This window comes from Cyprinodon tularosa, unplaced genomic scaffold (genome assembly GCF_016077235.1).
Source record: "Cyprinodon tularosa strain WSP-4 unplaced genomic scaffold, ASM1607723v1 ctg93, whole genome shotgun sequence".
Lineage (NCBI taxonomy): Eukaryota > Metazoa > Chordata > Actinopteri > Cyprinodontiformes > Cyprinodontidae > Cyprinodon > Cyprinodon tularosa.
In genome coordinates, this window is record NW_024039707.1 from 35,684 (window position 1) to 57,651 (window position 21,968).

The 21,968-nt window shown below is 35.9% G+C and overlaps 1 protein-coding gene across 1 annotated transcript in view; it reads left to right on the forward strand.

Moving 5' to 3' along the window:
• Positions 1-21,968, forward strand: part of ppp2r5b (protein phosphatase 2, regulatory subunit B', beta) — a 63,100-nt gene that overhangs the window by 33,001 nt on the left and 8,131 nt on the right. Inside the window, exons 2-7 of the mRNA XM_038274780.1 lie at positions 1,691-1,887; positions 7,194-7,295; positions 8,431-8,523; positions 10,066-10,196; positions 11,412-11,471; positions 16,927-17,035. Of these exons, the coding sequence (XP_038130708.1) occupies positions 1,691-1,887; positions 7,194-7,295; positions 8,431-8,523; positions 10,066-10,196; positions 11,412-11,471; positions 16,927-17,035 (692 nt within the window). The remainder of the gene's footprint in view (positions 1-1,690; positions 1,888-7,193; positions 7,296-8,430; positions 8,524-10,065; positions 10,197-11,411; positions 11,472-16,926; positions 17,036-21,968) is intronic.

Consider the following 21,968-nt stretch of genomic DNA (forward strand, 5'->3'; position numbering starts at 1 on the left):
AATAGATTTAACTAATCTGCTAACATATTGTGTCTCTTAAACCATGGAACCAGTGTGGTCCTTTTTCTCTGACAGTGACTGAGTGGATGTGCTCTCTTCGTCCTCTGGCATGGGAGCTGGCTCGGAGCTCGTCTGCCTGGCTGTGTGTTTCCTGGACGGGGGCCGCCTTTTACAGCTGCTTTTTGTATCTCTGCTTCTGTCTCCTTGAACCCCAGTCGGCCTCGGCAGATGGCCGCTCACACTGAGCCTGGTTCTGCTGGAGGTTTCTTCCTTTTAAAAGGGAGTTTTTCCTATCCACTGTCGCTACAAGCATGCTTAGTGTGAGGGATTGTATTTGAGTCAATGAGTCGATGCAATCAACTGGTTTTCTTTAGATAGAAAACTTTGTATCAATTTGACTGTATGATCTGGTTGAACTGTAAAGTGCCTTGAGATGACATGTGTTGTGAATTTGGCGCTATATAAATAAACTGAATTGAATTGAATTGGAACTAAAAAAATCAACACTACACAAGTATCACTGAGCCCATTACTTTACAATTTGCCGAAAATCAAGATTGATATTTTTGTTTTTTTGATCAATATTACAAGTTGATTTTGATTTCCTATCCACATCACATAATTTATACGTTTTTATTTTTATTTTTTATTATTATTATTATTGGAGTGGAGCAGTGGGAAGCACTGCTGCCTTGCAGCAAGAAGGTTCCAGGTTTGATTCCTGGACTGGGTCTTTCTGCATTCAGTTTGCATGTTTAAACAGAACCCATGTGTTCTCACCAGGTACTCTGATTTTCTCCCACAGTCCAAAAACATTACTGTTAGATTAATTGGCTTCTCTAAACTCTCCTTAGGTGTGAGTGTGTACATGAATGGTTGTTTGTCTCTGTGTTGCCCTAAAAGGGCTTACTTTTACTCATTATACGCCTTCTTTCATTCTGTTTTGTTGTCCAACTTTCCAATAATTTGAAGTGGTTTTTCAAACTGGCCCTACATTTTAGAATTTTTTTCAGGATATTTGCAGGTACTTCTGATTTAGATATTACTTCAATCTTCTTTGCTATCAAATTGTATTATTCAATACGGGTGAAAAGCAGAAAGTCAGTCCTATTTGTTGTTGCTATATCCTTTAATTCTTTCTTTATATCTGTGTTTAGTTGTTTGATATTGTGTAATGCTCAACAAGCCGAGCTGCTAACTTTCACACTCCAAGGCTCCTTGAATCAACTCAAATTGTGTCTGTGATATGCAATTCCTGCATAAACAATATTTTTGTAAATATTTGTTTGAAATTGAGGGTTTTGGAGGGTTTTATTGTGCTGGCAGACAGCAGCTTTGTTCAGGGCAACAAACCAGGTGTCTTAAATATTTGTAACAGATGTGAAGACTCAGCAGCAGCACAGAAATCTGGAGGAACGTGTGTGTTTGTGCATGAATGTCCTCCCTTGTCTGTGTGGGCACATTCAAATGTGTTTGTACAGTAATATTCTTCTCTTCTTCCCTCGTTACGTAAGAGAGAAGAAGAAACGTGAACAATGTAAAAGCTAGAGCTCTTTTTTCTTTCACTTTATCAAACAGTTTATGTGAAGCACACACAAAACTCATTTTGGAAAGTCATTTAGGCGACTTCCATCACCCTTCCTGGGTTTTAACATTTCTCTGTCTTCCCTCCCACCTATTATTCTTACAGATGCCCCGGTGGCAGAGCTACATGACCTGTTCTGTAAGAAGCTGCAGCAGTGCTGCGTGCTGTTTGATTTCTTGGACTGTGTGGCCGACCTGAAAGGGAAGGAGATCAAACGTGCGGCGCTTAACGAGCTGGTGGAGAGCGTGGCTACTAGTAGAGGAGTTCTCATCGAACCTCTCTACCCAGAGGCCATAAAGATGGTAAGAAGGGAAGAAAGTAAAAAAGGTCAAACCCTGAATTATAGAATAGTGCAATCTTCTTTTGGATGAACTTGCGATTTTTGCTTTAATAAAATTTACCCTCTAATGCCTTCAAAAAATCAAAACTGTGTAATAGAGGAAATATATAGATTTAACATTTTAATTCGTAAAATTACAAGTGATGAGGAGACATTACTTGAATCAGGGGAGTCAGAGTCCAAAATACCGTAAGAGAATCAAATGCAGGAAAAATTAAGTCAGATTCATCCAGTTTCGTCCAGCTATTGAAGGTGAAAGTGCCTGAAGGGAAACTTGGAAATATTCATGCCCAGAAAGATTTGGGACCCCTACAGGGAGAATCCAAGCAAGGTGATCCTTCAAGGATGCCTAGTCTTGTCTCTCTAGTCCCACTCTATACTCAAAGCGGATGATAGAAGACAGTGTTCCTTGAATGATCCCTGAGGCAGAGCCCCAGCACCTAATACAGAAAGCTTGTTTCAGCTGATTTTCCAGTATCTCTCCCTTTCTGAATGCTATTAATATCAGGGACAGTCATGAATCTGTAAAAGACCCTTGGTTTTTCAGCACATTATTACAGGGGAATGTATCACAATTTAAAACTAGATGTTAACACTGGAGGTAAACGCATGCAAATGGTTTTTCTTACCATTTGATGTTAAATCAGACAAAACGTTAACTGTTTCAACTTATTAAAGTTTTTTTAGGTTTTCTGCAATAACTGAAGAGTTCATTGCTTTCTTTTAAGAAGTTTGCATACACCAACAATGCATTGAATTAATAAATAGTATATATATGAGTGAAGTTTGATTTGTTTAAGTCCTTGCCTAAATAAAAAAATTGAAAAAGCCCACATGACAATGTCATAGATTTGTAAGATTTAAATTAAATAATTATTTTAGATCATATATACATATAGTAAACAGAATTTGCCCTATCACTAATTCCTGTGGTACTCCGTAGGTAACCCTGAAGTTTGAGGATGATTTATCATTAACATAATTGAAACGGAAATTGTCAGACGAATGAAGGAATTTGCCCTTCAAATGAAGGATTGTCAGTTCAAACCCAACTGTAGCTTTACGTGTCATGTCCTTGCCAATTCACCTGCATAACCACCATTACTGATGGTGGTTAGAGGGACCAATGGCGCTGTGAACAGCAGCCTTGCCTCTGTCAGTACACCCCAAGGCAGCTGTGGCTATACTGTGGCTTGCCACCAACAGTGTGGGCATGAGTGGGTGAATGACTGAACACACATCTCCTGACTTAATAAAGGCTACATAGGTACAATCCATTTACCAATCAGGCTACCTACAGAACCTTCAAGCCATTCTAAAAGTTTATTATGATCAACTATATTAAATGCAGCACTAAGATCTAACACGAGAAGTACAGGTACAAGTCCATTATCCAAGGTCAAGAGAATATCATTAGTGGCTTTCACCAAAGCTGTTTCAGTGCTATGATAAGCTCTAAAACTTACTGGTCACACACTTGATTAGCAATTATTTTCTGAAAAATCTTAGATAAGAAATGAAGATTCAATATAGGGTCTATAATTTATCAAGTCTGGATGCAGAAAAGGTTTAATAGGTTTGAATAGGTTTAGACTAACGATGTAATCACAACTACTCTAAAAGCCTATTTCTGTATTAGGGATAGATTAATCATTTCTAAAATGGAGATGAAAATCAAATGGAATAGTTCCTTAAATAACTTTGTTGTAAATGGATCTAACGAAAAGTTGAAGTCTGAGATAAAGATAAAAGTTTTTCTAACTCTGAAAGCTCAAACAGATCAAACAGTCCAAACAGAGTTGAGGTTCTATGGTTACATCAGATGCTGCTTCACCAAAGAAATGATGCTGTCAGGATTTGGTTGTGGTGTGAGGACCCAAATGCAGTGGCAGGGAGGCAGAGGTGAGTTTCTTGATGATATAATGAAGAGTAAACGAAAAAAAACTGAGGCAGGAATGCAAAATCCGAAAATCAAAACATGAAAATAAAGTCAAAAGTCAAGCAAACCAGAAACCATCGGGGGGAAACTATCACAAGGAGGAAGACTCAGAGATACGGAGTTGAAGGAAGTTGACGAGGAACCAGCACTGAGGAACTGAATAGCGAGTGTATTTATGGGAGACTGAAACAAAGAGAGGACTAAAGAGAAGATTGGGAGCAGGTTTGAACAGAGCAGAACAGGAAAGGAGCTGGGGAAAAAGGAGAACACAAGAGGGCAGCAGAGGGCAACAAATAAAAACCTGAAAAATAACCAGAGAACACAACAAAATAAGAATTAAACCACTAAAACTAGAAAACATGGAGCAAAGTAAAACTTAAAACTCAAAAGAAGACATAACAGAACCAGAACTGTGACAGATGCAAAAGCACTTAAGCAGCTAAATCTGTAAGAATTTAGATTCAGGCCTACTGTAAAAGATAAATCACAAAACTTTTGGTCGGCTTAGAAGGAAATGATTACATTGAACTTAAAAGGAATTTGCGTCAAAATCAAACTTGAAAGATAAATTTGATTGCACAGCTGTTAGTTTAACAGACATTCTTAATTGACAAATGCCACCAGTCCTAAAACTCATTTATAGAGACCTAGGAATATATGGTCAAGCTGATCTGCAAATGGGTCAAAACTGGACAGAGAATAAATTTAGAAAGACTCCCACACACTGATCTAACCTACATGGCAATAAAAAAGGGGCATAAGGATGAACTGATAAGCGGAAGAAAGGAGAGGAGAGCAGAAGGTAGCAAAGAGGGAAGCAAAAGTCAGCACGTATAATGACAACAAGAGGGATGGAAGAAGAGATGAGGTGGAGCGTGCCGCAGAGTGTGGACAGCAGACATCCCACAGGAGCAAGAAAAGCCTGCAGCACATATATAGCTTATGGCATTCATTAGTTCTACCCAGAGTTGTGAAAATGGGGTGGAAGGAAAGAGGAATGATTCAATATGCAGCTGTCTGCTTAAAAAAAGCCTCAATAATAATAAAAAAGAGAAAAAAAAAAAGCTAATTTGAACAAGTTACTGGGATGAGCAATAGCTTAGATTTGGTGCAGTGCAAAATAACACAGATAAGCTATATTGTCCGACCTAAAAACACTATTCTCATAACAGAACATATCTGTTTAGGTCATTTCTACATATTCTGCATTAACTAATAAAGCTTTAAAATTCAAGAATAGATAATATTATGATCTGAATTAAAAACAACAAACAGATTAAATGTCTCAGCTCCTGCAAGGGTTGAACATGATCTGACAGAATCCACAGTATATTATCTGATTCAGTAGTTTAACATCCAGAGGAAAAAAAATGCCATGAAGTAGAAATAATGTCACTTATTTTTAAACGATATTCAGATTTAAGCAGCACTTTAAGAAAAACAGAGAACGCGAGTCAGTGCAGAGGCATTCGCTGAATAAATGATGACTTAGTGAACAGTCGTTGCATGACTTATCAGTTGTTCAGGCTGATATCAGCATTAGAGATGACCAACACTACTGAGAGGAGCTTGGAAACTGAAAACAGCCCTAAAGATATATTTTTATTCCTGCCTGCAATGCAACTGCTTCTTCCTCTTAAAGGCACGCATACACTCTACGATTTTTTTACCCTTTTCAGGCCAATTCTCCAGTCGTGTGAGAATTATTTTGATCGTTTTAGCCTCATCGTGCAGTAGTATACGGGGGTAAAGAGGGGCGATCAGCCTCGACCACCTCCCGATCAGAAATCATAAGGTTGGGAGAAAATTAAACATGTTTGAAATTCAGTCAGCCCTTGTGAGGTGTTCATGGGCAAATCCTGCTGTTGAAGCAGATCTACAAGCCGATTTAGCAGAATCTCACGCACAGCGTCTCCCGACCTTACGATTCCTGATCCGGAGGTGGTTGTGAGAGGCTGGTTGCCCCACGTTACCACCTGTATACTACACAACGCACACAATGAGACGGAAACTCGAAAAGGGCAAAAAATGGTACAAAGTATGCCCGCCTTTACCGAGATTGTGCACTGCTGCCCAATCGACCCATCTGTTTGATCAGACATACTATTTAAGGTTAAATGTGAAGCATCCTATTGTTTTATTGAATGATGGGGGAAATAAATGGCATCCTGCAAATATCCAGGGAATTAATACCTTGATATGATTGAAATTGCGGATAAAAGACAGTTAATTCTTAATAGTTAAACTATTATAACTCAGTACACAAGTTTTCATTTTACAAAGCACATTTTTTACCATTATTTGAGTCATTTCTATGGATGGCCTATTTCTACTTTAACTTGAGTAAAAAGTTTTTAAGATAGTGCTACTCTTAGTTGAGCAAATATCATGGGTAATCTACCCATGATATTTGCCTTTTAATTACCGCCAGGTCATTCAAAGGCAATTAAATATTTTAGTTAAAGAGATATCAATTGATACTAATAACATAATATAAACACATAAGTAATACATAAAACTCCTAACGTTTGTTAAGACTTGAATGCATTAAAGAACTGTTTATTGTTCTATATGGAGATTATTGGCTTATTGAATATTTTCATTCCTTTTATTTTTTATTTCCATTTTTTCTTCTTGGCTGAACTGTGAAGCATCTGGATTTGTTTTGTACATTTTTTCACTGTAGTGCAGAAACAAAATTAACTTTATTCTTTGGACTCTTAGATCTCTTCCATTTTGCAGTTCTTCAAAATGAACAAATATTAAAAGGTCATTTGTACTTTGCCTTTGAATCTTCACCTGAACGTTGCTCAGTTTTATTGAAGTACCATATATGTTTTAAGTGTTTATATTAATTATTTGTCTTTTTTTAACCAGTTTATTAAAAATTTCTGCCTGGTGGCAGCATCATAGAGTTAAACCTTTAATTTCAATCAAATTAATGCATGTTCTATTCTATTCTATTCTATTCTATTCTATTCTATTCTATTCTATTCTCTTCTGTCTTTTATGATTTAAAGTCCCCATCCAGGCTCGTCTGTTAGAAATGCAGCCTTTTTTGTAAAGCTAAACAACATTTAAGGCAAATTTTAATGGTGTTCGATATCATTAACATTCTAAAGTATATTTGTTGGAATATGTTTACACAATATATGTAGTTATTAAATGTGGATGGTGTATTCTGATAAAGACCAGATTAAATTTATGTGTCCTATCTTTAAATGAGTTTTTAATTTTCTCTGTTAGAATTTCTCTCAAATTTCTCAAAGAAGTTCCTTTCTCTCCATAGCTGATATCTTCTTCCCTCCATTTTCCTTTTTTCCCCCCAGATCTCCGTCAACATATTCCGCACCCTTCCTCCCAGTGAGAATCCAGAGTTTGACCCTGAGGAAGACGAGCCGACTCTTGAAGCTTCATGGCCACATCTGCAGGTATGACAACACCCGACAAAGCCAGAGGTTGCACAGGGCTTTATGTTTAGGATCAAGCTCATTAGATGAAGGAATGTCATTTACCTCAGTGGTCGAGGCAAAGTTTATTTGTAAATTACTTTGATTTATTTATTTCTGGTAAGTTTGAGATTACCCAGCCACAGTTTTGTGGCTGTGTTCAAAAGGCTATTTTCCAACTCTTAATCAATTCAAGTGTTAGATCCTAAACATCCATTCATATGATCAAAGATTGGTTTAAAGAAATGTATTCTCCACTTTCCTTGCTGCCGCCATTCACTACTATTACTATGTTAGACTTAGACGAACTGTATTGTCCTTTTTTGTGCAGTGAATGTATACAAAATGAGATTTTGCTGCATACAGCTTTTAACAGTGTAATGATGTTGCAGTTGGAGTAGGATAAACATTACCACTATATAGTGCAGCAGTCATCATAATGTAACAATATAGGAGAAAAAAAAGTGTTTTAAATAATGGTGCAAAAGGGCATTAATATGAAAACGTTCAGTACAATGCAAAAATAAATATGGTGCAAAATGCAGTAGACAATTGATGTGTGTCCTATTATAAAAGTTCATCACGTTGGTGGTGCAAAAATAATGATGCAAATGTGATGCAGACACCAGTTTAGAGTTCAATAGTCTTATGGCAGCGGAGAAAAAGCTGTTGCAGAACCTGCTGGTCCTGCATGGAATGCTGCAAAGTATTTTCCCAGAGGGCAGCTCGGGGAACAGTCTATGGTGGAGATACTTGGATGATGTTGATTTGTTTTTGAATGTTACTAGAATACTAATATCAGCGTGTTGAATGACTATACAATGTCATGTCATTTAGATGACAACTGAAAGAAAATAACCAGTTCTTGAAATTTGAATCAATAGCTTGTTTGAAATCTTTAGAAACAAAGGAGTTTTTTTTTGTTTTTTTTTTTAAAGATTTTCCCAACAATAGTGTTTCATCGTCTATCAGCTTTTGTGAGGGGTCTGTAAAATGAGGAGCAAAACATTTTCAAGTGATTCTAAAGAGTGGACTTTTTTCTATCAGAGTTGATTATGTCAAAGTAGTTGAAGTTTGTAAAAAAAACGACTCAAAACTTCATGCCTCTTTCTCTCAGCTGGTGTATGAGTTCTTTCTGAGATTCCTGGAGAGTCCAGACTTCCAGCCGTCCATGGCCAAACGCTACATCGACCAGAAATTTGTCCTGCAGGTAAAACTTGGAATCTTTTCATTGCCTTAAAAAACTGTTCTTTAAATGACGGCATTGTTGCTACCACACCACGCTTCACTGGCATTTTATTTCATAACATAAAGTCCAACTTTTTATCACATAACTCCAGATCAGTTGATCCCAGAAATTGTCCCAAATGGTACGCAAAGCTTTTCCACTAGCAAACTTTACCATCTCCAGAATCATAATTGAGGATTATGCAAATCCTACTTTATGAACCCTTAATCTGTTGTAACATTAGAATTAAATGGTTATTTACAAAGAGATATATGATGTTAACATTTTTCTAGTTAGAGTAAGAAGTATAAAAATAAGGATGTGCACTAGGACTCAAAAGCCCAACCCAATTGAACCCCCTGTTAAATGTCTTCCTTAAGCACTAACCTGAATGGCAAACAGAGTTCTCCTCTGTGTAATTTAATCTTACTATGAATACAGCAATGGAAAGCATAGCAAGACATGACTGCACAGCTGAAGTCTGAGAGGTGGGTAGTAACTATTTACGTTGACTCAGTTACATTTACTCAAGTAAAAAAATTAGGAGTAGTTTCACAGAATATTAATTTTACTTTAGTAAAAATATTATAAAGTTGACTATTCTTACTTGAGTAAAATTTCTTGCTACTCCATCCATTGTGATTTCACTTAACCAAAACAAGCTTGTTTTAAACAAATATGCACCATTGAGAGGCGCACTGCCTTCTGTTTGGAACTCAAGGCTTATTGGTTAAATGCTGCCATGTCACTTGGAGGTCAAGTAATAAAACTGCAAAAATTTTTATGTAATTTAACATATTCTGTTACTGTAACACTTGATCGTCTAAGTTTAATAACTCAAAAAATATTAAATCAGTGGTTATGATCATAGTAGCAAGTAGATCAACTAATCAGTACTTCAGTAGCCTTTTTACCAAAAAACTTTTTTTAACTCTTGCTTGACTAATTTCTTTAAAGTCTACTTTTTACTTTTACCTGACTAAAACATGATGAAGGGATGCTACTTTTACTTAAGTACAATTTTGGATCCTTTCCCCTCTTCTGATCTGGAGGAGCTGCAGAGGTCCACAGGTAGCTCCAGGCCAAAATCAGGCAGCAGTTTGGCTGCATATAAGTTTCAATCAGCTATCGATGAACACACATAATAATACATAATACAAAACATAATAAAAAAAAAAAAAAATGTAATTATATTTTTTCTTTTACCATTTTTATAGCTTTCTCTGCATAGTCTGTCACCCATAATATAAATGAAATTAGTTTTTTTATTAATTAATGTTCTGTAAATGCTTAAAAGTAGCCCTTTAAAACATCTTAAAGAATTATGAATTATAATATTTTAAAACAACCTTATGTAATAACAGCTTTGCATTTTGGAGCTGAAATCTCTGTGTAATGAAAAACCAGTACATTGCTGAAGTGGCTCTACTGGAAAGCTGCTGGGAGTTTGGAGAACTATTGCGACTGCTTGAAGTGGTTGAGCTGCATATTTTCTGGCTGTAATTACATTACGTGTGTTTGCAGCTTCTGGAGCTGTTCGACAGCGAGGACCCTAGGGAGAGGGAGTACCTGAAGACGATCCTGCACCGTGTCTATGGAAAATTACTGGGCCTCCGAGCATATATCCGCAAACAGATCAACAACATCTTCCTCAGGTGAATCCTGCAAAAATAAAATTAAATATCACTGCATTCAGTTCCATACATCAACTCTTATCAGAGAGAAGAACAGACTTACTCTCTATTAAGCTTTATTTAGGTTGAGTTAAGTTAAGAATAGTTTTTTTTATATAAAAACAAAGCATTTAATTATTGTTACTCTTGTTGCATGAATCTCTTTCTAATTAAACGACCTTTCAAACATCACACGGTTTGCGCGAGCCTTGCCACTAGGTTTAAGTGCAGCAGACTCAGTCCTGCACGCTGCTGCACTGGGTTTCGGCGCTGTGCTAGCCGAACACTGGGTAATTTGTTGTGCTGTCTGTAGCACATATGCTGCTATATCTGTCCTGTACTAAGAAGCAAGCACTAGCTTTAATAGATAGGACAAGAACAGTAAGAAAGCAGAGGCATGTGGGTCAACAAATATTTAATACCGTAACATTTAGCTACATGACTTAAAACACAACGGACACCTATTTGGCTGGAGATTTGTTTCCATGCCATGGCTTTTTTCAACTTGTATCAAAGAGTTTGTGGGATTCAGACACATAAAGCTAGCTTCTCCATTTTGCTGTCTGGTCTTCCATCCTGATGCAACGTTTCTATCGGCTACGCATCTGGGTGGTACATTGTAGGGAGCTTTCGCTTGTTCAACGCAGCTCTTTGGTGCCCTTGCACGGCCCATAGTGCTGAAAATGATGGGTTTTAGAGCACAACACTGCATGCGTTGCAACCCGTCTGAAAGGCCCTTAATGTTTTTAAAATGTTTCTAGAAAGCTACTCTTGTTTATCTGCATCTTTTCCACATGTTAAATCGAAATAAGGAACTTTGTAATGCAGGGATTGCAGGGAAAAAAAGCTGAGCTCTTCTTTTAGTTTTGGTGCTTTCTTCACCTAAATACAATGTTTCTAAGAATAGAAAGGAAAGGATGTGATTGGTCCAAAACAGTCCAAACTGCTTACTAATCACCGTGTGAGACACATCCTTTTGTAAAAAAAAAAATCAACATCCTCTATCCTGTAAGTTAAATAATTGTGCCCAGATCCAAATCTCCTTAAGATGTTTAACTATACATTTCTGACAGATTCTGATCATGTGATGTTTTAATATTAAACTGTTTTAAAAAAAAATGTAAACTATGTTTTAAACTTATTTAGTAAGATAATCACTCTCATCTATTTAACAGTTTCCCTTTCTCTTCTATTTAGGTTCATTTATGAAACTGAGCACTTCAACGGCGTGGCAGAGCTGTTGGAAATCCTCGGCAGGTTTGTGTTATCAAAAAGCCGCCCCCTTCACCCAGGCATGAAGCAGGAATTAGAAGCAGCATAAAGAAACATTTTCTTAAACAGGAACAGATCATCAATTTATGACTAGATGTTTGACTTGTTAAATAAAGCAGCTGTGATGCCGCCTGTAAAGAATAGATGTTGCAGCTTTAAAGAAGGCATGAAGGAGAGACATCCAGCACAGAATGTGAGTCATATAGTTGTATAATATCTAAAATGAGACTCTGAGGAAATAATTTGAGCAAAACAGATATGAAGCCAAACTGATAAACAAGACGTGTTTCCTTAGATAAAGATGAATATTAATAATAATAAGAAAAAGAAGTAAGAAGCTGAGGAAATAATAGAATGAAGGTGTTTTATCCAGCTTAGTTTTGCATATTTCTCCATATATAAATAGAACATTGTTGGTTTTTAAATTTTAAACATTTATTAATGGCTCTATGTCTTTTTATAGAAAAAACAAACTCTATTGTTCATATTTATAGAAACATGGTGATCAGGTAAATGGGTAGTTCAACCTTTTTTTTAATAACCTGCTGTTAAAATATAAACAATAAATACCATACTTATGTTAGGAAACATCAATTTGCTAATTTTAAAACTGACTTCTTTCATCCTGAAACACGGCAAATGTAACATTTCATTACAGGGTATGTGGAGACTATTTTTAGAATCTTAAACCATCACAGTATTTAAATGAAATTGTTATTGCATAAAAAAAATGTATTGGTATGAAGATAGCTATGAAGGTAGATTTGTTTCTTTATTAGTCAATAAAAAAAGGTTGCTTCAATGAAAAATATGTTTTCAATTAAAAGCACCTTCACTTCAATGAAAAAAAAAAAAACTTTTCAATCAAAGAAAAAAAAGTATTTGAATGCAAAAACATAGTTTAGACTCAAAAAAATACATTTGGACACTGCTTTACTTTTATTGAAAATGTTTTCTTTAATAGAAGTCAAGTTTTTTTTGTTTAAAGCAACTTTTTTAATTAAGTAAGATTGTTTTTTATTCAACCTTATAATGGATAGAAATTTGTGTCTTTATCATTCAATCAAAAACAAAGTTGCTTCAAACAAACAACAACAAAATCAATAAAAAAAGTCACTTTAACGAAAAGGTAAATGTTTTCAATCATAGAAAATAGTATTTGAATGTAAAATATAGTTTAGTCAAAAAATAAATTTGAACACTGCTTTTTTTGATTGAAACTGTTTTTTGTTTGTTTGATAAAAGTCAGGTTTTTTTGTTTTTTTTTTAAAGCTTTTTTGTTTGTTTTTTTCTTTTATTAAAAATGTTTTGTTGAAGGTGTTTTTAATTGAAAATATAGGATAATAATAATATTATTAAATACTGGAGAGTAAAGAAACAAATCTACCTTCATACATAACTGTGTAGGAAGCAACTGAAACACTGGTTGTTAAATTTTATGACGTTCAAAACAAAGAGCTAATTTGTGAACCTTAAGAAAAACCTTTTCTAAAACTTGCATTAGTTTATAATAAACTAGAATTGCACTGAAAGATGTTACAGCTAAGTGATTAAAAAGTCTTATCAAAACAAGCTAATATTAGCCTATTGCATGAGCAAACTTTTAAAATTTATTTTAAAAAATCATCAACAGGAAAGAAACAAACTATTTGGAGACTGAAGATACATGTTTGAAGACAGATTTGACCATTGAAACCTGATGAATTTGTTCCTTTTCAGTTGAAATTTACCCAAAATACAAAGAATATGGATAGGATTAAAATAACAACAATAGTTTCTGACAGTAGAAGTCCACTTTGGAACAGGTCCTGCTCAGAACAGCTTTAGGTTTCACTCTCCGGGACAAACTATCTTTGTTTTTATTTTTTATAAATACATCGCAAGACATATTTACAAAAATCCAATACTATGTACTGCATATTAAATGCTTAAAAAAGGAAGTTGGACGCAATTAAAGAAAAAAAATTAAATAATTTCTTTCATTAAAATATAAAGATCTCCCACTGAAATACTCAGATTTATATCTACTGCTGATAGGCTAACCACTACTCAAAACTGTACAACAAAGCTCTAAATGAAAAACAAATAGTTCTAACAATGCTGCTTTCTAGAGATGGTTTCTTCCTGATCCTCTGTAGTAACCTAAAACTACTTAAAACAACATTAACTAAGCGATCCTGCCTTTAGATGCTAAATGGGATGTATGCTGCCTACAAACAAGGCTTCACAATACGTAAATCGATTATTATTACTTTTTTTTATTTAGGGAACCATACTGTATCTGTTTTAGTGTTTTGTTTTGTTTTGTTTAATCATTTCAAATGTTTTAAGGGTTTTCAAAAAATATCAAAAACCCAAGAGCCTGTCTATTAATATAAATCATAACCATTCTTTTAGCTAATGGTTCAATGATTAAAAAAAACCTTTAAATGGAATAGTGAGTTGTGAGGATTCAGAAGGTGATTGTAGATTGAGGGGAAGGAGCAAGATGAGGATGAGTCCAAGATGAAAGAGGAATGGTCGGAGAGGAGGATGAGCGAGCAAAGAGTGAGTCAGAGGTGGGGGAAGAAGAGCAGGGCCAGGGGAGAGAGAGGCTTGCATTCATGTTGTTGGTAACGGAAGTATTTATAGCTCCTCCCACACACAGACAGGGGGAGGAATTGACGGGTGAGAGAGGATGCAAAACAAAAAGTAAGAGAGAGGAAGAAGATAGACATTCAGAGAAAAAAACGATGCGAGGAAGGCAGAATTAACTTCAGACGGGAAGAAGGATGCAGCTCTCTACAAAACACACAAAGACGCCAGTTAGACATGAGATCTAACAGTCAGGTAGACAAACACATAAATCTTCTTTACAAACAGAGAAATGCTCAGAGTCAGTCACACGTTCCAAGTCTGCTTCCCACTCTCCTCCTGTTCAGACTCTTAGAAACTATTATGCATTAACCTGGTCAGTTGGAACCCAATGCCTATAAATCCTCAGGAACTCTCAGGTTTGAATCAGTAGAGAATTAGATGATGTTTTAGCAGTTATTACAGGGGTTAAAGTACCATCGTCACTGCTGAGAATTACACTGTTAATCCATTAATGATGCAACATCCTTTCAAAGCTAATGGATACTAAAAAAATGTTGCATCAAGGGATCATGGTTCATCCCCATAACTGAGGATTGTCACAAAAGCTGATTGAGATCACATTCAGTTAATTTACCTGCAATCAGCCGACTAAAACTGCATAAAAGACAGAAAATGAAACATTCACAGACAGTTAGATACATAGTTTGAACCTAAGGATTGGATTGCTTCCTTTTTGAAGTAGAAATAAACAGTTAACATCATGTAGCTGTTAAAGGTCATTATTAATTCATTCATCCATTTTCCTTTTAACAGAGCAGGTTTGTCCCATTGAGATCACAGATCTCTTTTGGAAGCCCGACCACAAATAACACACAACTTTTCAAATACATTTGAAAAGTACATGGAAACCCTTGGATATTTCTGAACACAGATACTCTAGACTCAGATGTTTTCATTTAAGAGAAAAAGGTCAAAGTAAAGTCTTTTTGTTGCCTAAAGGTAATATAAAGTCTAAGGTTTTTAGATCCAGTGCAGTTCTTAATTTTAGAATCACTATTTTTTATACCCTGGGGACAACAGCAGCAATTTATTCTGTTGTTTAAAAGATAAAAGTTAAACATGTTTTACTGAGACTAGATTTTGATATAAAAACAATAATTAGCTTTTCATTTAAGTACAATTAAATTAATTAGATAAATTATTTCATATATTAAAGCTCAATGCGACTAAAATAACCATGATATTTTCCATAGCCAAGCCAGAGTCTAGCTAAATGTTAGGAGTCATAGCTTTGATCTCTTTAAACCAAGACTTGGGGCATTATCTTTTGAGGCTTGTGTGTCTTTAAACAGGTGCAAACATTCTTATTTGAAGAAAGCAGATCTTTAAAGCATGTGCAAGTCAGCGGACAGCATATGCAAACCTGGTTTATCTCACATGCAGATCATATTCTAATGATCGAACTACAAATTCATGGGTGATGGATATGCAGGTGTAAACATATACCACATAAAGCAAATTTCCTTATCAGAAACTCAACCTTAGCAGTAGTTTTTACATATTTTTGGGTATTTCTAAAATTGAGGTGCAAACTGACACAGAAAAACTGTCTGCGGTCATTGATTGCCACAAAGGAAGCATCGGAATGATGTCAAATGATGTAGCAAAAGTAGATGTAGACTTATAGACATTGGACTGTCTGAAATAACTAGTAGAATAATATCAATAAAGAAAAATGTCTATTCAGCGAGATGGCAGACATTCTTCTTATAATTTAACCCACTAAAAACAAAAAGGACGAAACTTAAATATTTTGGCAAATAAAAAAAACAGAATTTTAATAAAACCTTCAAGAGACATGGTGAGTGCGCAAAAAGCACTGTTATGTTGTAGACATTTTGTACTTGTTTTAGGGCATGAACTCCTGGGGGGCAGGTCAGAACTGTTTGTTATGTTTTATTTTTCGTTTTTAATATATTTTTATATTTGTAGTGCTCTACGAATAATATTTAGAATTATAATTATAAAATTAAATACTTCCACTACATGGCTTAGAACCTCATCTTCCTTTTACAACTACTCACAAATTGCATGTTGAACACACAAACAGCTTATTTTAATGGCTGAAACCAAATCTGCTCCAAAAACAGATTTGCACAGCAATCTTTCAAGAATACCCGCAACATGACCGCTTATGCACATACTAGAAAAAAAAAAACAAAAAAAAAACGCACATGACATTCAGTCCCCATTTTATTTTATTTTTGGAGACCAGGCCCTCTGTGTTCATCATTGTTAAAATACCAGCTGAAAGGTGCTACGAGTTAATCAGCAACCAGAAGAAAACTATTAGTGAGAGTATAAATAGTTTTTTGCCATGCAGTTTTTTCTTTCTTTTTTTTTTTACTTGAAAAAGGCTGACACTCTTATTACACTCGTTACCTTTACAAGGATCCTTGTCTGATCTCCCCTTATCTGATTCCCGTTTTTTAACTGGATAAAAATCATTTCAACTCTAAATCATATCCTGCTTAAGAGACATAATTGAACTTGTAAATAAAAAAGGTACTTATTTAAGTGTCTCAACTGTAATAGGCTGCCAATTTTTTTCCTTTTGTTGATATTCATTTTCGCCGTGAACCTAAAAATACTTTACAAAACTGTTTTTACTGTGTGAATATCAGAAATTCAAATGCTCCTCTAATCAATGCTCTTCAAATTCTCTCATTATCTATTTGATGTGTATGAAAGAAAGAAGAAGTAGTCAATTATGTCTTATTTTCCACCACAGCAGCAGCAAATATAGGAGAAAATCAGATCAAAGAGAAACTATAACTGTTTTCCTTTTGTGTTTTTTTTTTAGCATCATAAATGGCTTTGCTCTGCCCCTGAAAGCTGAACACAAGCAGTTCCTGGTGCGGGTCCTCATCCCGCTACATACAGCAAAGTCCCTCTCCATCTTCCATGCACAGGTCAGTGATTAACTTAAAAACAATGATGTGAATCTATTTTCTATACACTCTTGTCCTAGCATAATCATGGGGGGATAGGGGTGTGGTCGCCAGTCCATTTCAGTGCAATATAGAGACATACTGGACCAACAACTGTGCACACTCATACCTCAAAATGTGCACACTCAAAAATCTAGTGAGACTAAATAATTAACCTCAGTCACCAGGGAAGAATCCACACATGCCAACTTCATAGTGAAAAACCACTAACCGTGCAACCAAAACAAACAGCCCAAGCAAACCAGGATTTATGTCTTTTACTATTAAGTATTTTATTAGTTTTAAAATACCGGTGAAGGTACCTCATATTTATTTTGGCATAATTTTTCTTCGAAATGTCAAAGTCAATTAAAATATCTGTGGACCTTATTACGTCTAAAGAAAAAAACAAAAATAAAGAATCATTCTTAAATCTACTAGTTTCCATACTGTGTGTTTTGTCTGGTGTTTTGCATTTAAATTCATAACAGGCTAGAACAGAAGAGTTATTCAACGAGGCAATCAAGAGGTAATGGGAACAGATGCATTATATGTTGGCAGAAAAACTATTATGTTAACAGCTATGAGGGGGACACAGGTTCCATGTAACGCTCTATTCAGATGAGATGAAAATGAAGCTTTTTAGGCTTTAAAGATGGCAGACATCTTACACTGTATATCACTTTGAACATGCCATCCTCACTGTAAAATACTACAGGTGCTGGTCATAAAATTAGAATATCATGAAAAAGTAGATTGATTTCAGTAATTCCATTTAAAAAGTGAAACTTGTATATTATATTCATACATTACATACAAACTCATATATTTCAGATGTTTATTTTGTTTAATTTTGATGATTACAAATGACAACAAATGAAAATCTCAAATTCATCATATCAGAAAATTAGAATATTACTGAAGACCAATAAAAACAAAGGATTTATAGAAATGTTGGCCAACTGAAAAGTATGAACATGAAAAGTATGAGCATGTACAGCACTCAGTATTTAGTTGGGCCTCCTTTGGCCTGTATTACTGCAGCAATGCGGCGTGGCATGGAGTCGATCAGTCTGTGGCACTGCTCAGGTGTTATGATAGCCCAGGTTGCTCTAATAGTGGCTTTTAGCTCTTCTGAATTGTTGGGTCTGGTGTATTGCATCTTCTTCTTCACAATACCCCATAGATTTTCTATGGGGTTAAGGTCAGGAGAGTTTGCTGGCCAATTAAGAACAGGGATACCATGGTCCTTCAACCAGGTACTGGTAGCTTTGGCACTGTGTGCAGGTGCCAAGTCCTGTTGGAAAATGAAATCTGCATCTCCAAAAAGTTGGTCAGCTGCAGGAAGCATGAAGTGCTCTAAAACTTCCTGGTATGTGGCTGCGTTGACCCTGGACCTCAGAAAACACAATGGACCAACACCAGCAGATGACATGGCACCCCAAACCATCACTGACTGTGGAAACTTTACACTGGACTTCAAGCAACGTGGATGAAGTGCCTCTCTTCTTTTCCTCCAGACTCTGGGACATTGATTTCCAAAGGAAATGCAAAATTTACTTTCATCAGAGAACATGACTTTGGACCACTCACCAGCAGTCCAGTCCTGTTTCTCTTTAGCCCAGGCAAGACGCTTCTGACGCTGTCTGTGGTTCAAGAGTGGCTTGACACAAGGAATGCGACAGCAGAAACCCATGTCTTTCATACGTCTGTGTGTGGTGGTTCTTGAAGCACTCACTCCAGCTGCAGTCCACTCTTTGTGAATCTCCCCCACATTTTTGAATGGGTTTTGTTTCACAATCCTCTCCAGGGTGCGGTTATCTCTCTTGCTTGTACACTTTTTTCGACCACATCTTTTCCTTCCCTTCGCCTCTCTATTAATGTGCTTGGACACTGAGCTCTGTGAACAGCCAGCCTCTTTAGCGATGACCTTTTGTGTCTTGCCCTCCTTGTGCAAGGTGTCGATGGTCGTCTTTTGGACAACTGTCAAGTCAGCAGTCTTCCCCATGATTGTGTAGCCTATAGAACTAGACTGAAAGACCATTTAAAGGCAAGTGCAGGTGGTTTGAGTTAATTAGCTGATTAGAGTGTGGCACCAGGGGCCATCAATTTTGAACCTTTTCACAATATTCTAATTTTCTGATATGATGAATTTGAGATTTTCATTTGTTGTCATTTGTAATCATCAAAATTAAACAAAATAAACATCTGAAATATATGAGTTTGTATGTAATGTATGAATATAATATACAAGTTTCACTTTTTAAATGGAATTACTGAAATCAATCTACTTTTTCATGATATTCTAATTTTATGACCAGCACCTGTATGTTGGTGCCTTGGCACTGTGGGCATGACAGGAAAACTGATCAGTGTTAATGTAAGGATGGATGGAGATGAATACAGTGAAATACTGGAAGAAAACCCATTAGGCACCAGATCCAAGTATCAGTAAATTCTCTCAATAAAGCCAATAAAAAGGAGAACTAAGAAATGAAGCTTTTATATTGACTGCTGCATAGAGAATACTGCAATGAGTCATGTCTGCCACTAGGTGGGGGAAGTGTGCCATAAATATACTGCAGTGATAAACTCACCTCTGTGCTGTGCTGTTCTGTGTGTGCTTGGGCGTGTTTGTGTTTATGGAGTCATAATATTTGATAGCTCAGATGACAGGCTGCATGTTTGTGCTTTTTATTTGTGTTTCATTATTTGCTTATACAGAAGGTGCTTTTTGTTCTTCGTCTGCTTTGTTCTGTGTTTGTGTATTCTGGGTGCCCTACATTTCTCCCCTTTGCTCCTTTCCTGGTTCTCACACATACATTATTAACACAGCATTAATAAAAAACTCCCTTTAATGGGATCAGGGGGGAGACAGGAGCAGGACTGACCTACTTCTGGGTTAAAAATGTCAAACTGCAGCATTCCTACCGATTCAATTTAAATGTGTGAAATATACCGTGCTTTCACTTGTAATCAATTTCAGAACTATATTATCAAAACAACCCAAAATCAGGCAAATCAGTGAGACATTATGTGTGAAATACATAGCCAAAGTTTCAACAATTTTATTTGCTAATATAGAAAAAATAACTGAATTTAAAATATCTGCCGGACCCCAAATGAAATGCATATTTTAGAGTGATTTGGAATATTGTGCAGCAAAAATCTCACCGTGCAGAATTTAGTGTAATTTTGCCTTTTTAGGCTGAGTGAAAACAAACTAAGGCCCTTAAATTATGGCTTATTAAGGGAAAATATTCTAGTTAATAATGTTTTTTAAATTGATTCCAAAAAGTGGTTCTTCTATCTTTGACAGCAGCGGCTGATATCAGGTGTTTACAATAACTAGAAAGGAGCCACTTTGGAAGGTTTTACAGCTTGCTTGAGGTCATGCTATAGTCAGACAAAACAAAAAAACAAAAAACATACAAATGGGTTTCTGATCAATGTTCCCACTGCATAACCCAAATGCATTAAATCCCTAAACGAACCGCACACCCTGTAATCTGCAGGGACTACAAGCACACTGTCCTCGAATGTTGGGATTTCATAGTCGACTGCATTAAATACATTTTTGGGGAGAAATTCCAACATATTCCCTCTTCCATCGTATCATCTGATCAGTAGAGGAGGAAGAGCCAACTTTTAGTTTAGCCTTGGAACAAAATAAAAGGAATGACCAACAAAAAACCTTTCAGTGCAGAGAGAGAAAACTTCAGTGATACTTTCTCTGCCAGCGGTTTCCTGGCCATATCAGTGTGTCACAAAAAATGCTCAGTGTCCCATATAAAAGATTTTAATATATAGACTTTCTCATGCCGACAAGAATTTTATTGATGAGCAGTTTTTACACGGAGGTAAAAATTACTCTCTGCATGGATGTTTTTTAACCAGAGAAGTAAAGCAGAACTAAATATGTGGTCGCCACGAACTGTTGGTTGGACATTTCATGTCCTGATCTAGCAAAAGAGGCCCAGACAATCACACCACCAAAAACTTTTCTTCTTTTTTGTTCAGTGGTGGTTCTTGCCTTGAAACTGCTATTTTTAGGAAAGACTGCTTTCAATTACAATTTGAAAACTAACCTTAACTGAGACTATTGAGAGCTTAGGGTTTTTAGATTATGTTCTGGGTCCTTTATGACCTCTAGGATTATTTGCTGATGCTGCTCCTGGAGTAATTTTGGTAGTTTTGCCACTTCCCACACCCTGCCCTCTCCTGTGTAGGTTTACAACTGTTTTTTGTCTTATCCATTGATATATAGTGGTTTACATTATGATTTACTGCTGTCCCAATGCCTTAGAAATAGCTTTATAAACGTTTATATAATTGAGTTTATGTGTTGTATGAATTCTTAAATATCTGTAGACCAGGTACTTTATTTAGAGTCTTTTGGTCTACCTCGTGTTGTCAGATGGGTTCCTTTAAGCTGGTTTTGTGCAAATCACGTAGGTGTGGCTGGTAAAGGGGAAGCAAAATAATTTGTATTTTATCCCTTGTTGGTCAGTTTAAACAGGGAGCGATTACTTTTTCACCCTGAGTTGAATAGTTTTGTTCCATTCCTAGATAAAACCTATAAATAAAACTCATTTTTAATTTAGTTTTGTCTGATATTTAAAATCTTTGATGGTCTAAATGATGTGCTAAAATAAGTAATCTGCAAGGAAGCAGGTGCTCTCTCAAATCCCTGTACTTTACAAAACGTTAAGCCTAGACTGCCTGCTTGTTCTAACAAATGTTGTGTTTAGAGGTTAACACCAGGTTTCTGAAATATTTCTACTCTATGTGAGTTCATACAAAAAAAATAAGTGAGTAAATCCCTCACTTTTATGCCTTTAAATGACTTAAGGTCATAATCTAAAGCCAAAGAATCACTCCTGTCCCGACCAAGCCCAGCCTGACAACAAACTCC